Here is a 16,089-nt window from a genome sequence, read left to right as displayed (position 1 = left end):
GGTGTGCAGCAATGAAAAAGGGGGATCTGCAAAAGGCCAGAATTGGAGGGTTGCAGGGCTACAGATTACAGATATAGGGAAGGGAGGTTATGGAAGGTTTTGAAAATAAGGATGAGATTTTTAAAGTTGAGGTGCTGCCAGACCAGGAACGATGGTCAGTCACCAACCAGAGGGAGAATGGTTGATTGGGATTAAGGAGATCATAGCCGCCCCAGGGAATTTTACAAATTTAAATGGCAGAGATTGGGGATTCAACCATTTAAAAAGAAGTGCCTTGGCTCTGTGCAAGTGCCATGGAGACTGGGCAGTTGGTTAAGAGGTTGTCATCTCCCTGGCATTGTGAAGATAACAGAACAAGAGGGAAGGCTGCTAAGCACATTTGGATAAGCAGCTGAGCAACACACTCCTTAGTAAAGGCAGAGCCCATCAGCAAAAAGGTAGGGGACAGGGGCGAGGGCCAAACATGTAATGGATGCCATATCCCCAGCATTGGATCTACTGTTAAAGACAGAGCTATCTGGACATGGAAAGACCCAGTGCAGCAGGAGACCACCACTTTCAAGGTAGGTGGTCAGCGACATCTGTGCTCTCGTCGTTAAAGACCTCAAAGCACTGATTGTCATGCCCTGCCAGAAGCTGTCAAAGTCAAAGTCAACGTGCCCTAGAATGTCTGGCATGTCTAAGGATCAGCATTTCAAAAACAGCTGCACGCTGCACGACATTGATACTGTCTTTACTAAAGTTGGACTGTACATTCAATTTCAGATAGACGAGGCTTCACAGGAGTAAAGAGCAGTGAATTTCACTGCAGTTGTTGGGCTCCCTCAGTTGCAGGATATCATTGATTGCATGCATGTGGGCTGCAACATTGAGTGACAGGCAAACTAGATTCAGTAACAAGATAGGTTTTTACACCCTCAGCTGCTCTACAACCACAACAGGAGCTTCCTCCATGCCTATGCTTGCTTTCCTTCCTGGTAATTGCCATGGCTAACCTCCACCATTAATTCAGCCTACAACAGCTCTGCATTCTATATCCAAAACATATCCAAACTCCATGGGCAGCATGGTGGTTGTCTCACAGCACTGGGGACATGGGTTCAATTCTGGCTTGGGTCACTGCTCAACTGCAAGTTCTCCCCATGTCTACGTGGGTTTCCTCCCACATTCAGAAGACATGCTAGTTTGGTGCATGGGCCATGCTGAAGTTCTCCCTCAGTGTACCTGAACAGGTGTTGGAGAGTGGCAACTAGGGGATTTTCATAATAACTTCATTGCGGTGTTAACGTAAATCTACTTGTGACACTAATAAATAAAATTTAATCTCCGTGGATAGACCCTATGGGACAAGGGACATCCCTTAAAGGGATAGCTTTGCATTCACCTATAAAAGGTCCTGATACTGAGGTGATATAACTCCTTGCTGTGGGTGTTAAACACTGCAGTAGATCTGAAAGAGTCTTTGTAGTCACATGCAGGTTAACCATCAAGTCTTTAGAGACTCTTAACGGTTTACAAGCGTACAATAAAGAGTACAGGCTAGAAGCCGTCTCCATGCTTGCTGATATACGGCTCTACCCAATATTAGCTTAACCAAGTGCAGGTCATGTACTTTCTTATTTCACTGTGTAAGACACCGGGTCTGACAATCCCCGACACGATTAGCCACTCCAGCAATCCTCATATCATCCATAAACTCATTAATCAGACCATCCACATTTTCCTCCAGGTCATTTCTATGTTCTAAAAAAACACAGGTCCCAGCACCGATCCCTGTGAAATATGACTTGCTACAGATCTCCCTTCAGCAAAACACCCTTCCACTGCTATTCTGTCTTCGGCCTTTATAGCGAGGGGGACAGAATATAGAAGTAGGGAGGTCTTGCTGCAACTGTACAGGGTACTGGTGAGGCCGCAGCTGGAGTAGTGTGCAGTTTTGGTCGCCACACTTGCGGAAGGATGTATTGGCCTTGGAGGGAGTGCAGAGGAGGTTCACTAGGCTGATACCGGAGATGAGGGGGTTAGCCTATGAAGAGAAGACTAAATAGACTGGGTCTGTACTCATTGGAGTTTAGAAGGATGAGGGGGGATCATATAGAGACGTATAAGATAATGAAGGGGATGGATAGGGTACAGGTAGAGAGATTCTTCCCGCTTAGAAAGGAGGGCAGGACTAGAAAACACAGCCTCAAGATAAGAGGGGGCGCAATTTAGATCAGAGTTGAGGAGGAACTTCTTCACTCAAAGGGTGGTGAATCTCAGGAATTCTCTGCCCATTGAAGTGGTGGAGGCTACCTCGCTAAATATATTTAAGTCATGGGTAGATAGGTTTCTGATAGACGGGGGAATTAAGGGTTATGGGGAGAAAGCGGGAAAGTGGAACTGATCCACTTCAGATCAGCCATGATCTTATTGAATGGCAGGGCAGTCTTGAAGGGCTAGATGTCCTACTCCTGCTCCTATTTCTTATGTTCTTATGTTCTATAACCAAACCAGTTCTGTATCCATCTAGCCAGCCCATCCCGAATCCCATGTGATGTTAGTTTTTTTTTACTGGTCTGCCATGTGAGACCTTATCAAATGCATCACTAAAATCCATATAAACTACATTCACAGCCCTTCCCTCATCAATTGCCTCAAAAAAAAACTCAATCAAGTTGGTGAGGCATGACCTTTCCCAAACAAAACTATGTTGCCTGTTACTTACTAGTCCATTTTCTTCCAAATGTACATCTATGCAGAGGGGCCTCGGGGTCCTTGTGCATGAGTCACAAAAACCCAGCTTGCAGGTGCAGCAGGTGGTCAGGAAGGCGAATGGGATGCTGGCCTTCATAGCGAGGGGGATTGAATATAAAAGTAGGGAGGTCTTGCTGCAGCTGTGTAGGGCATTGGTGAGGACGCAGCTGGAGTACTGTGTGCAGTTTTGGGCACCGCACCTGCGCAAAGATATTTTGGCCTTGGAGGGAGTGCAGAGGTGGTTTACTAGGCTGATACCGGAGTTGAGGGGGTTGAGCTATGAGGAGAGGCTGAATAAACTGGGCTTGTACTCGTTAGAGTTTAGAAGAATGAGGGGAGATCTCATTGAGACGTATAAGATGATGAATGGGATGGATAGGATTGAGGTGGAGAGACTCTTCCCGCTCAAAAAAGACAGTAGGACTAGGGGGCACAGCCTCAAGATAAAAGGGGGGCGGTTTAGAACGGAGTTGAGGAGGAACTTCTTCACTCAAAGGGTGGTGAATCTCTGGAATTCTCTGCCCGTTGAAGTGGTGGAGGCTGCCTCGCTGAATATTTTTAAGACGCGGGTTGATGGGTTTTTGATAAGAGAGGGGATTAAGGGTTATGGGGAGAGGGCGGGAATGTGGAACTGAGCAGCGACAGATCAGCCATGATCTTACTGAATGGCGGGGCAGGCTCGAAGGGCTAGATGGCCTACTCCTGCTCCTATTTCTTATGTTCTTCTTCTCCATAAGCCTCCTCTACATTGAAATCAGGCTCACCAGACGATAATTTCCTGGATTATCCCTGCTTCCTTTTTTTACAAGGGAACACCACTGGCTGTTCTCCAGTCCTCCGGAACCTCACCTGTGGTCAAAGAGGATGTGCAGATATGTCTTAAGATCACAGCCGTTTCTTCCCTTGCCTCTCACAGTAAGCTGGGATGGATCTCATCCAGACCCGGGGACTTGTCTATCTTAAATGTAATTTCCTCAACACTTCCTCCTTCGATACATTGACATTCTCTGGAGCATTCACACACCTATCCCTGTCCTCAACATCCATCATGGCCTTCTCCTTGGTGAACACTAATAAAGAGTACTCATTAAGGATGTTATCCACTGGATTTCACCTCATTGGATTTCTTAGCAGCTATTTTAAACTAATATCTATCTCCATTTATTCTCTGCCCACAAGAGGAAAGAAATATCCCTTCTCTATCCACCCTTACCGAAACTTTACATAATTTTAAGAACATTTATTCTGTCACCCTAACCATCTTTCTTCAAGATAAAAGAGATGCAGCCCGTTCATCCTTTTGTGGTATATATACCGATGAATTTTCAGTTCATATTTGTAAATTTTCTCTGCACTCACTCAAGCACCTCTCCATCCTTTTTATATCATAACCAGAATAGTACTCTTAATTATGGTCCAGCCAAGGTTGTTACACATTTCACATTCTTTGCCCTACTTTTCCATTCTATTCCCCAGAAATAAAATCCAGCGCTTGGTTTCCTTTGTTTGTAGCCTTGCTCACCTTGGGCTGACCTTTAGTGACAAACATACTTGTACTTCGAGATTCCTTTCTTCCACTTCTCTACCTAGACTTGCACCTAATACGTATCCTCCCTATAATTCCTACAAAATGCATATTACCTCAAATCTGCCAGTGTTGAATTTAATTTGCAAATTATTTTCCCATTCTGCAAATTTATTAATGTCCTTCTGTAATTTGCAGTTTATCATCTGCAAGTTTAGAAACTGTGTTTTGGATTCCAAAATCCAAATTATTAAGGAAATAGAGAACAGCAGTGGTCCAAGCACTGATCTCTGTGGAACACCACCCTGAACAACTACACATATTCTTTGTTTTGTCTTGTCCCAATTCCACATCTTTTGACTTTATTCTTTGGTCTATGATTGGGTTAACTGAAGGTCTTTTGAAAATCCAGATAAATTACATCTAGTGCATTATCATTGCTTATGCTCCATGTTGCCTCGTCAAAAAAACCCTAAGATTCATCAAGCAAGATTTTTCCTTTTGAAATCCGTGCTGAAAAAAATTGATGGCAATGTGGATATCAACTATCCCTAAAGGTAAAAGTGTTATTGAATCCATTAGTCCAGCCTGCCACTCCAACTTGTATTTGTTTTAAAGATCTTTAAAAATCAAAGGCTCAGGAAGCTGGCCTTCTGACTGAATCATGTATATCATTGCCAAACCTAAATGCAATGGAGAATTATAACACAAGACTAACTAGAAGCAAACCAACTGAAGCAGAAAACCAAAGCCGACGTGAACAAATAATTTTAGATAGGTTTGGACAATTGCCAGTAGCACGGCTTAAAAAAGGTTTAAAATAAGCAACTTGCTCAGCTATCTTCGAAACCATTTGCTTTCTTCACAAAGGTAAGATTCCAGTTAAGAATTGAGTTAATATAAATAAATAATATTTAATGAAATGTAGTATGTGGCTCCTGAAAATAATATCAGTTTTTTTTGAAGTTTGGTTTGCTCTAACCTTTGACATCTTAACTATCTGCAAGTCATTTGGATCTTCTGTATTTTCATTCTCATTCAGGACATTTAATTATTGTAATCTGTAGGCTATTCAACCTATTAACACTCACACTGTACTGTTGTTTCTGTTGACTTTCTTCCTTATTTGTAGCATTTGGTCTCATTAAATTCCAGTATTTCAAAGAAAAAAGCAGCAAAATACCTATTGAAAAAAAATTACATGCATCACCTTTCAGATTCTTGGAAGACCTCAGACCTTTCACAACTACTGGATTATTTTTCAGAGTGTAGTCACTGTTGTTTTTGTCAGAAAACAGTCGAAGAATGTAATGGAACAGCCACCAATAATTGAGGAGGGAATTGAATCTTAATTATAGGGAGATTATCAAAAGGAATGGAGATGCACTTGCTGATTGGTGTCAGGAGATAGTGAGCTACTAATGAAGGGACAAGAATGGGATAGGATTTACTCCCAGCAATGCAGGAGTGAAGGAGGTTGCAGAAGGTTAGGATTAAAGGAGCAACACATGGGAAGGGCTGTAAGGCTGCAGAAAATTGCAACAATGAAGAGTGGTGTGGACATGGTAGAATTTAAGTGTGAATTCAATACATTGCAGTGTACAGGGAGATAGTGTAGATGGAACTGATGGATGAGGAAGTTGTGCAAGAATCTGATCAGAACAAGAATTTTTGTATGAGGGAACAGGAAGACTATCAAAAAAAACCTGAAGGTGACAGAAATGAAGACTGTGGGTTTTGGCCATTGTGGATTGAGGTACGGCTGAATGTAAAAGATTCTGTAGGAATGAAATTTAACAGTTTTGGTGATGACCATGTAGAATTGAAACACAACTCAATCGAAGAGGACACACTTTTATGGCTTCATTCACTTTAAGCAAATGCTTGGAACAGAAACAGTGGCAACATAGCAAACTTTTGGCAGTGGCCAAAATGGTTTTGAACTTTTCGAATATCAAGTCAAGGAAACTTACTCATCAATTGCAACCTTAACAGCAGAGACTGCCGAAGGCATTCAGGAAGTGATGAAGTGCATTAGCATGAAAATGGATGATGGTCATTTGCCTGAAGAGGTTATCAATGAAGTCACAGCATGTGGATTAAGAGAAATATCATTTGAGCTTGAGGGAATTCTAGAGCTGAATGTCTTGGCAGGAAAATAAGCTATTGGTGGTGTTATACTGGCAGCACTGGAATAGGTAGGAATAAGGCCTAGTCAGTGAATCTACTCTGTAACTTCGTTGGCATACTACACATAATGGTTTTCGTCTTTCACCTGCATTTCATTCCAAAAGCCAATCCAACTACAAATTTGATCCACCTTGCACAAAAATGTACAAAGCCCTTTGCAATGTGAGGCCTTGCATTAGTTCACATACTTGCCTGTCAAATTGTTTCTTTATCTGCAGCCCGTCCTCCATGCCAGCGTCTGAAATTCTATCACACTGAAAACACGAATAATTGCATGAAATTACTAACATTAGTTAACATTCAATTAGCTGCAAAACTTTCAATGGAGTTGCTATTTAATAGGTAGTATCTTTGCAAAATGCACTGATCTACAATACACCTTTTAAACAATGGGACACAAAGTAGATTTGCAGCTCTCTCTCCTGCTATCAGATTTGGTCTTTGTGAAGTTAGCTGTTTTCAGTTGGTTGTTATGACACTGACTTTGGGACTGGAAGAGAAAATGCTTACTCGTAGTCACTATCCATGATTTGTTTGCAAAGTGTGTGTGTGAATGGTAGATTATGGTGCATGTAGTCACTTCTCAGATTCAAGACTCTCTCTTCCACAACTTCTTACATAAAATCTCTTGAACATATTTACATTCCTCCTACAGCAGCAAAGACACCCAATGTTCCTATGACACTGACTATGGTGCATTACCTTATTCGTCCTTTTTGAATTCTAGACAGCTCTCGACACAATTGTTCCCATTATTCTTGGTTATCCATTTCATTAGATCTGCTCTCACTTTGTGCCATTTTAATTTATCCCATTAATTACAGCACCTCTACTAATAGTTTTCCTCAGCTTCCTCAAGGATCTATCCTTGGCCCTCAACTTTAATTTTGGAACCTCTAGTGAAAACCTCATGTCCTTTACTTGTCTGGCCCCGACACCTTGTGCGTCACTGTTTCCTTTTGTCCAGCATTGTTGGTCATGTTTTCAGTCATCTTGGTGCCAGATTGTGGACTTTTTTGCTTAAACGCTTCTTATCCACCTCCCTCTCCTTCTCCAAGATTTTCTTCAAAATCCTTTCCTCCACATCCTTGTGATCAAGCTTTACTTCATCTCACTATTTGTTTTTCTATGCTTTTGCCCATTGCACTTTCATGAAATGTCACTGAACACTGTAATTGGATAAGGGAGGGCATAGAGTTGTATGTGATATTCTCCAAAGTTGAATACTCCACTACACACACAATGCCCAAGCTGAAACTCGGGTGAGGTACAAGAGGGTGTCTAGCATCAGTGGCCCAGCAGGGTCAGAAGAGAAAGGTTGTAAACTGGCAAAGACAGTTGTGGAGAAAGAACACGCTATGAATTAAGCGTTACAATTATTTTAATGAGTTACAATGCCATACACTCATTATAAAAGAATAAGAATCCATAAAAATATTTTCTTTTAATAATACGCACTTTGAATACTCAGCAAAGTTGTAGTTGGCTCTTGCCCTGAAACACACTTCTTGAGTGGTGCAGCTTGCAGAGGTTAAAACTCAAGTCTTTTACTGAACGATTGTGAGAAACCAAGTTCCTATGGAGATGCATTTTAGAAACATGGCGGCTAATTGGAAGTGAAGCTTGTTTTTTTTGCAAAGTGGTATGTCAAATTCAAAGCAGCACATCTGGCCGTGTGTTTTGAAGCCGAGAGTAATCATTTGGCTTTAATCTTCTCTCTTTCTCCTGACCATCGTGCAGTTTTCAAGGTATGTACAAAAGCTGAAATCAATGCCAGTGTACAGTTTAGGTGAATTAACTGATTCCACACTGTACCGTTAACACTTATATAAATTAAACTGAAGTAACAATGTTAGGTTTCAGTCTTATCAAATCACAGTTTAAAATCAATTTCAGTGAGATCAGTGTACTATCCCCGCTTTGCTCAGAAAGGAAGTTGCAAAGAAAATGCTAAACTGGTGTAGTTAGAACTGAGGATTTGTGGGTTGGGGATGGGGAATATGTTGTTTGACAAAAAGCAAGTCACCAGGAGCCGAATATCAGCAACAGTCCAGAAAAATTTCTTCTGTTGTGGTTCATTTGTTTTCTCAGAGGTATTCCTGTAGAAAGTGTAGCAGCATTATCTCATAGTGCTCTCCGGACTCAGGGCAGCGAATACTGTGTCTTTCATTGGGATAAATCTGCAGCAGACAGACAAATAACATCAAGTTATTTGCAAATGATGGTAACATAGAAATATTGACAGCTGGTTAGCTGATATGCATATAAGATCACTCAAGCAACTGAGATTCCCAATTCATGGAGGAAAGGCAAAATTCCAAGTTCAACTAAGATTGAAATAATTTCTCTAGCTTCCCTGACAACCTAATGGATTAGGACAGAGCCTGATGTTGCAACAGGTCAGAAGATCCAAGTTATAATCTATATCGAGTTAGTAGTTCCAGTTCAGAGGTCAGGTGCCTAAAGCTTTCCTTTGTCCCTCACTTGGGTGAGGGAGGGAAAAATCTGGTTGAATATTTCACTTTCAAGCACTAGTCAAGGACTCTTGACAGAAGGTGCAAGTGAATCTCAGACAAAGTTTGGCTAATGCCTTCCATGATCAAAAGCTCTGATTCTAGTTCACATCATTAATAACAACATATCCAATCCCAAACTAACAACATCTGCCATTGTTGGTGTCATTCACTGAAAAATAATGAAGTTTAAATAGAGCTAAAATAATGAGATATACAAATTCAATTCAAGCAGTCTCACTGGTTTCCAAGCATGCTTTTAAGTATTCATATAAAGGGAAAGAATATAAAGGGAAAGAATACAAAGGGAGTCCAATTGTGATCTTCCATACAGACTCGGATTATGACCTCCGTAGCCATTTACTCAAGTCAAAACAGAGAAAAAAGTCACAATTGGATTTCGGCCAAAACATCAGTTGGTTCAAGTAAAGATCACGCGCAATGCAGATACTCCAGATGCCCAATATGTTAAGTAGCTAATCACAACCAAAGGACATTTTAATTGGCTTCTATAATCCAGAATAAGGACAAAAATCAACTCTGCTTCCAATCCAGCAACAATGGCTGGAGGCACATATTAAATATCATAGGCTGGGCCCAGCCAGGGTAACCATCCAAGATTGAATGGTTCACAATTGAAGAATGCCTGCTTGGCGAGTTACTGAAAAGTGACCAGCAACCGTGGACCCATACATTAAAGAAAGATCAGTGCCTTCAGGACAGGATAACACCACATTTTGAAGCAGCATATTTTCGTTCCTATCAGGATGCAAAAATTCTTCCTGTGTTTCCAGAGTTAATATCCTCACTGAACTGAGCTACTAACAAAAGTTTGGCATCGTTGGCAAAGCTACAATGTCACTAAGTGAAGCCCTAGCTTTTTCCAAAGCTCAACTGTTCCCAGCTCAAGCATTGATAAAGACATTCCAAAAATGTGGTACAAATCAGAGTTAGTAATGTAATCAATCTAGTCGCGATTACACAGAAAAGGCTTTTATCTCAAGACGGTTATCAGATTGATTCAACGTGCTTGTGGTTTGTATATTTCTAGCATGTTGGGCTTTGGAAAATATCGCTCGACACCAAGATCTTGGCTTGATTTCAATTAACTGGAAATTGGAACTAAACAAAACACTGCTATTATCTAATTACTGGTGTTCCTACTGAAGTAACAAATATAATCTCACCTGAAGCTGATATGGCTTTCCAGCTCTGATTAGTTGTGATACTAAGAAATTTGTGTGGAAAAAGTGCACATTTTCATCTAAAAATCCATGCAGAATCAGCAAACGATTAGGCCTGGGTGGATAAAGTATCAAAACATCATAGCAATGAATAAAGAGGCAAAATGAACCATGATGACTGTTATTTCATCTAAATTTTACACATATCTCTTTCCATGGACAATACTATCTCACATCAATCTAAAAGGCAGGGTTTGGGGAATAGGGCAATTGTCAGTGAATCTTCAGTAACAGGGTAAAAGTTAATACCAATGATTCCATAACTTTTTTTTCCCACAATTAACGTTCAGAACTCAGATGGACTTCCATTAAATATCGCTCCTACATAATAAAGTTCACATATCAGGTTCAGATAATATCCAACATTTTATAAAGTTACATCAAATTCCAAATAATTCTTGATTTCAAATAAAATTTTTATTTAGTTAGATAAATGGCTAAAAATTGGTACCGAGATCTCCTCATCTTTGTGTTTCAAAAAGGTACTCACTCATTGCAAGTAATTGAGGAACTGCAGGTAACCCTGAGCCCTTTTCACTGTTAATCATCAAGTCACTGTGAAAATGCTGTTTCCACCTACATTGGAGTTTTCCATCCCATCCCCTATACTCCAGGCATAATACCACATTTCTCAGGACAGGCAATTGACATCTAACTACTATTACTGAGCCAAGCAAAATATATGAATTTTATTGTATCCATAACTCAATGTACCATTGGACTCTGTGCTCCCATGAAAGAGGCAGAAGCTTAAAATTTCCTTAAGTTTGTGTTACTGTCCAGTCAACTAGAACACATGATTTATTTTTCAATTACATTCATTTCCACTTTTGGGGTTTTTTTTCTATTCACCTTTAAATTCACTCTATGTGAACGCATGCCATCTTGTGCGCACCACCTGGCAGTTTTTCCTCCCTTTAGCCAAAAAAAAGTTCAGCGTTGAACCTTTCAGTAACAGTAGTTACATAGCTGCTTCATTACTTTGTCTCCCCACCCCTTTGTTTTATGTAGTCTGCCTGTTTTTATTTCTTCCCCACTTCAAATGAAGAGGTCTCCGCATAAACCTTAGCGTGTTTTTCAGCTATCAAGAGGCCGCCAGTATTTAGTTTATATCAGATTTCTTGCACTTGAAAATTTTTATTTCAACTTACCCAAATTCTACATAAATGGAACAAAAGGTAGAATGCCAAAAGATCAGAATCCAAGTCACCACTTCCAACCTCCAATTCAAAAATCACAAGTGCACAATCAACATGATAGAATAAATCATCTCCCACATTAGAAATGGTACCAATCCGAATGCATTCTACAAATATTTATGTGCCCCACATAATAGGAAACAACTTGTGGTTCATTTAAAGGGAAGCTGGATAAAAAGCAGACAGGAATGGAAGTTCATGCCGACTATGGTTAGCTGAATGAGAGAAGGCTCGGTTGAGCTGATTAATCTGTTTGTATTATAAAATGTAGTATTTCTCTACAAGAGGCAACTATATCACTCACTCATTTGGTAATTTATCAACATGTAGCGCCACTGAACCAGCTTCATAACCTTGTTGATTACTTTCTGGGATGTCCATGTAACGCTCAGTGTAACCAGTGTCATAAGCCATCCAGACTGTGACTGGTGCACCAGCTACAGCAACCTGAAAAATATCAGGATAACCTGTTAGCTACAAAAGAGCATTTGAGCGATGTCACGTCATTTACCACATGGTTTAGTATCTGAGCAATCGCTTCAATTAAATAATTCTTTTGTCCCATTTTTGTTTAAAATTTCAGCTTGCTCCAATAGACTGCTCTGCCAAAAAACTCCACTGATCTGCTCACAGTTCTTTATAGTAATAAGTTACTTTTGAAGGTGCGTAACTGTTTATTGCAGGAAATGTGGCTGCCAGTTTATATGCAGCATTCTTCCAAAAACAAGGTAACAGTAACCAAATCATCTTTTCTTGCATTGTTGATCGAGAGGTGAATATTGACCAGATTTCTAGAAACAATGCTACTGTTCATCTTCAAAATAGTGCAAGGGGATTTCTTACATCCACTTCAGAGAGCAGTTAAGCCCTTGGGTTAGCATCTCATCCAAAAGATGGAGAGAAAAGCAAGCAGACAACATACCACCAGTCCAACAGCCGCTGGCATTAAAGCAGCATCTTTAATGTACAAAACATCCAAAGACATTTTTATTATGCACTGACCCCTAAAATAATAGATGCAAAACTGCAGTGGTGGAGTTAAACATTCTTTGTCAAGGAATGGATTTTAAAACTAATTTAAAATAAAAATATGGAGAAAAGTAAAGGCTGAGGTATTTAGGAAAGGATGTCTTATTTGTAATGAAAGGTAGCTGTTGGGATAACAGAGTCTAGATTTAGACGACAATGATGCAGGAGGGGAAGTAAGGCAGGAAGAAGTTGCAGTTGTACAGTGAGGCCATGAGGGAGAGAAAGAAGAAAATGTAATAAATTGGGAAATCAAGAGCCAATAGAAATCAGTATAACAGAAATGACTGAATATTACTCAGTGCTAAACATGAATGAACGTTGGACAATTGGAAGTTTGTCAGATGATGACAAGAATAATCACGGAGAATTCCAGTCTGGAGACAGCAAAGAACATGGGTGAGATAAGGATGGGGAAGATCACTGCAAAAATAAATGGAGGTGATTTTGGTGATGGACTGAAATTGGGATTTGATGTTCACATGGTAGAACAGGACTGGTGGCTTGGTTCAGTATAGCTAGGTAGTGAGAAACGTCAAATGGCAGATCCCAAAGCCTTGGTCAACAGGAAGATTCTGACTCACGCGAGACCAGATTGAACAGTAAGTTTGTTATCAATGTGGCCATCTTGGTGCTGATATCGTGCGAGTTTTCAGCAGCATATAGATAAAAATTAACTTGCTATTTCTGGATGTAATTATCACATGGGGGTATGTAAAAAAAAAAATGAGGAAAATAAAAATAGTTCCACAGGGAACTCTGGTCAGGAAAATAAGCTATTGTTGAAGCTCTTGTGGTTTTATTGGAAAGCATTGGAGAGTTGTTCCATGGGGCTAGGCAACTAGAGAGTTGATAGGAGAGAGATGAAAGAGCAAGATAGTGTTAATGCTACAGAGGTTAATGAAGATAAGAAGAGATCATTGCGGCAGTTATAGAAGACATTAGCCAGGATAATCTTGATGTTTTGCGCGTAGCAGAAGGTGGATTGAAGGTATCTGAATTCAAAAAGCAAAGTTCATTCCTCCACTCCATTGTATAGTAATATGTATAGAATATTACTGCACCAACAATGTTATCACTCTACAGAATCAAAACTGTCTCACTAGTCTCCCTGAAGCCTGACTTGAGTCTTGACATCTCGTCTTAGGAATACAAGTGTTTATCAGACAAATGTAATATTTGAAATGACTTCCTTCTTTGTTCTCACTTTCCTTTAAAGGATAAAATAAACAGTTTTTAAACAGTAAAATGAATCTAAAATAAGAGATTTGAATCAATTGCTAACAAATGAATCCATAATTTATGTGCACATTTTGAAGAGATAAAATGCAATTTCACTTAGGATTCCATGATTTATTTCAGTTGCATAATACCACAAATATGAGCAGTGTATTCCACAACTCTGAACCCAGATATCATTTTATTGCTTTTAAATAAAAACGTTGAACGTTTTTAAACATGACTCATCCAAATTGATTCAGCTGATGCTTTTATTACCTTGAAGACTTTGGGCTTGTGGATCAAACCCATGAGGGAGAGAAAACCTCCATATGACCAGCCATGGATGGCAACTCTGTTTAGATCAATGAAGCCATACTTTTCCGCAACCCACTGCAGCCCTTCCACCTGATCTTCAATCTCTACCTGGCCCTGTGAGGGGAGAAAATAAAGGTATACGGTTTCAGTAGTTGTGCTTCAGAATTAAGAGTAAAAATAAAGATGTCACTTAGACTGCCTTGTTAGATAGATAGCATTGGCATAAAGTTTGGTGCAGATCACCTGCTATTCTTCTTAGGTGGAAAATACTGAAGGGCATATGAGATACAGAGGAAACAGGAAACTATCTGTAGTTCGAAGAACAATGTAAACACTTTGGTCGAACTGAACAAAACTTAGCTCACCATAATGTTTATTTAGCAAAAACAGCAGCATTCATGGAAAATCTTAAATACAACATTCCAGAATTAAAATCAAATCTGCTGGATTAAAGCTATAAATCTGAATAACTGAAACATTAATTCAATGCAAACCTCAAAAATGTTACTCAGAGTGATGAATGCTTAGAATTACTTGCCTAGTGAGGTTAGAACCTTGGAATTCTATGCAAGATTAAAGCCGATGGATCGAATCATTTGCCTTGTATCTATTTCTCTTTTATGATTAGGGGAGTTCAAAATGTTCATTGAATGCCAAGCTAGGAGAGGTTAAGTGTACGAGTTGGATGGGCTGAAGACTACTTGCTCGTCCTTGAATTTTTCAAGTGTTATGATCTCCGCAGAGACCACTAACCTTTAAAGAGATTTGAACTGCCAGTTACTAGTTGAAAGAATAATATGGCAAGATTTCCCATTTTAAAACTTTTACTGTAACAAATGGCTAAGAAGACACTATTGACAAAGTTTTACTTTAAATTACAGAAAGTGATATCCCCCTTACATACTTATTACCCATCACACACTTCACAGAATTACAATCTGTTTAACAAACAGTCCACTATTGTTCCCAGCTTCTAACGAGTTTCTGTATTTTCATTTCATCGAGTAGTAATGTTGAGTGACCGCCTCCAAATGGTCCCCCCAGTTTTAAGCGAGCTTCCTAAATCTACCACCAACATTAAGGCACGTTTCAGTGAAATTTTCTTCTCCCTGGTCATGCCATGAAAAATCTCCCAGATTGCTTAGATGGCTGCAAGATGCATCCCTTTAACTAGAATCTGCCTCCCCCCTTCATCCAACAGTGCTGGCTTGCAAAGCTAAGCAGCCTTTTCTCTCTGCTGACCACAAAGGAACTGCTGTGTGAGATTCAATGATTTGTAGGACAGCCTGCTGCCAGACTTCGAAAAATGATTTCCTCTGTCCTCTTCCCAATGACAATATGAAATAAATTCACCTTGCATTCTTCATGTAAAAATGCTGATCCTAGGTCCTGACTATCATTCATCTCCAAAGTAAATGGACAATTTACAGCAAAACTGGTTACAACCCTGTACATGTACAGTACTTCAAATCTGGCACCCTTGGGGCCAAGACTAGATTTTGGTTATTTCTTGATTTCAAGTCAGGTGTTTTGAGCCATAGGTAGTTCATGTCAAGCTGGTTGGATGGGATCTAGGATCACCTGGAGCGCAGCGATACAGCAGTGTCTAACAAGGAAAGCCAATACTGCCATAAAAGCCAGTGAGCCACACTGTGCCTCTGCAGTGCTGAACCAAATTGTCCAGGCAAATTTACTAATTTAAAGTTAGCTCCTGGCAGATTATAAAAACGTCTCATATTCAGGCTGTCAAATAGGAGGCATTCTGTAACTTCAACATCTTTCTAGGATTTAGGGCTCAGAGTCACTCATTGTAAGCTCAGACTGCTATCATGGTCCCTAAATGAATTTTCTTCTCAGTAAAAGCAAATTGTCTTCCTTTGATCGCTAATAATAAAACCATCCAGGTGAATGATTTAGCAATTGTAATTTGGATGCTAGCCGTAAACTCCAATGCGTGTGAAGCACAGCGTGTTCCAGAAACAGTGTGTGTGGTAAATTGAGTGCCAAGTCAGAAATTTGGTGCAAGAAAGAATTTAATACTGGGAGGGGGAAAGCAATGCTGCTTTTTATTGTGTTTTACCTCCAAGAGATGCTGAGTGTCCTTTGCTTGTGTTCAAGTC

General features: G+C 40.0%; 1 protein-coding gene across 10 annotated transcripts in view; it reads right to left on the bottom strand.

The window, feature by feature from the left end:
• Window positions 1–7,820: 7,820 nt before the first annotated feature.
• dpp9 (dipeptidyl-peptidase 9) overlaps window positions 7,821–16,089 on the bottom strand; it is a 93,102-nt gene continuing 84,833 nt past the window's right edge. For all 10 annotated transcript variants that reach the window (XM_080212558.1, XM_080212561.1, XM_080212560.1 and 7 more), the window contains 4 exons: window positions 13,931–14,083; window positions 11,712–11,854; window positions 10,152–10,263; window positions 7,821–8,631 (listed from right to left, as the gene is read on the bottom strand). In XM_080212558.1, coding sequence (XP_080068684.1) covers window positions 8,539–8,631; window positions 10,152–10,263; window positions 11,712–11,854; window positions 13,931–14,083 — 501 coding nt within the window. In that variant the 3' untranslated portion in view covers window positions 7,821–8,538. The remainder of the gene's footprint in view (window positions 8,632–10,151; window positions 10,264–11,711; window positions 11,855–13,930; window positions 14,084–16,089) is intronic.

The sequence above is a fragment of the Carcharhinus amblyrhynchos genome, chromosome 26, assembly GCF_965287045.1.
Source record: "Carcharhinus amblyrhynchos chromosome 26, sCarAmb.v2.hapA, whole genome shotgun sequence".
Classification (NCBI taxonomy): Eukaryota; Metazoa; Chordata; class Chondrichthyes; order Carcharhiniformes; family Carcharhinidae; genus Carcharhinus; species Carcharhinus amblyrhynchos.
This window is presented reverse-complemented; position numbering and strand designations above follow the sequence as displayed.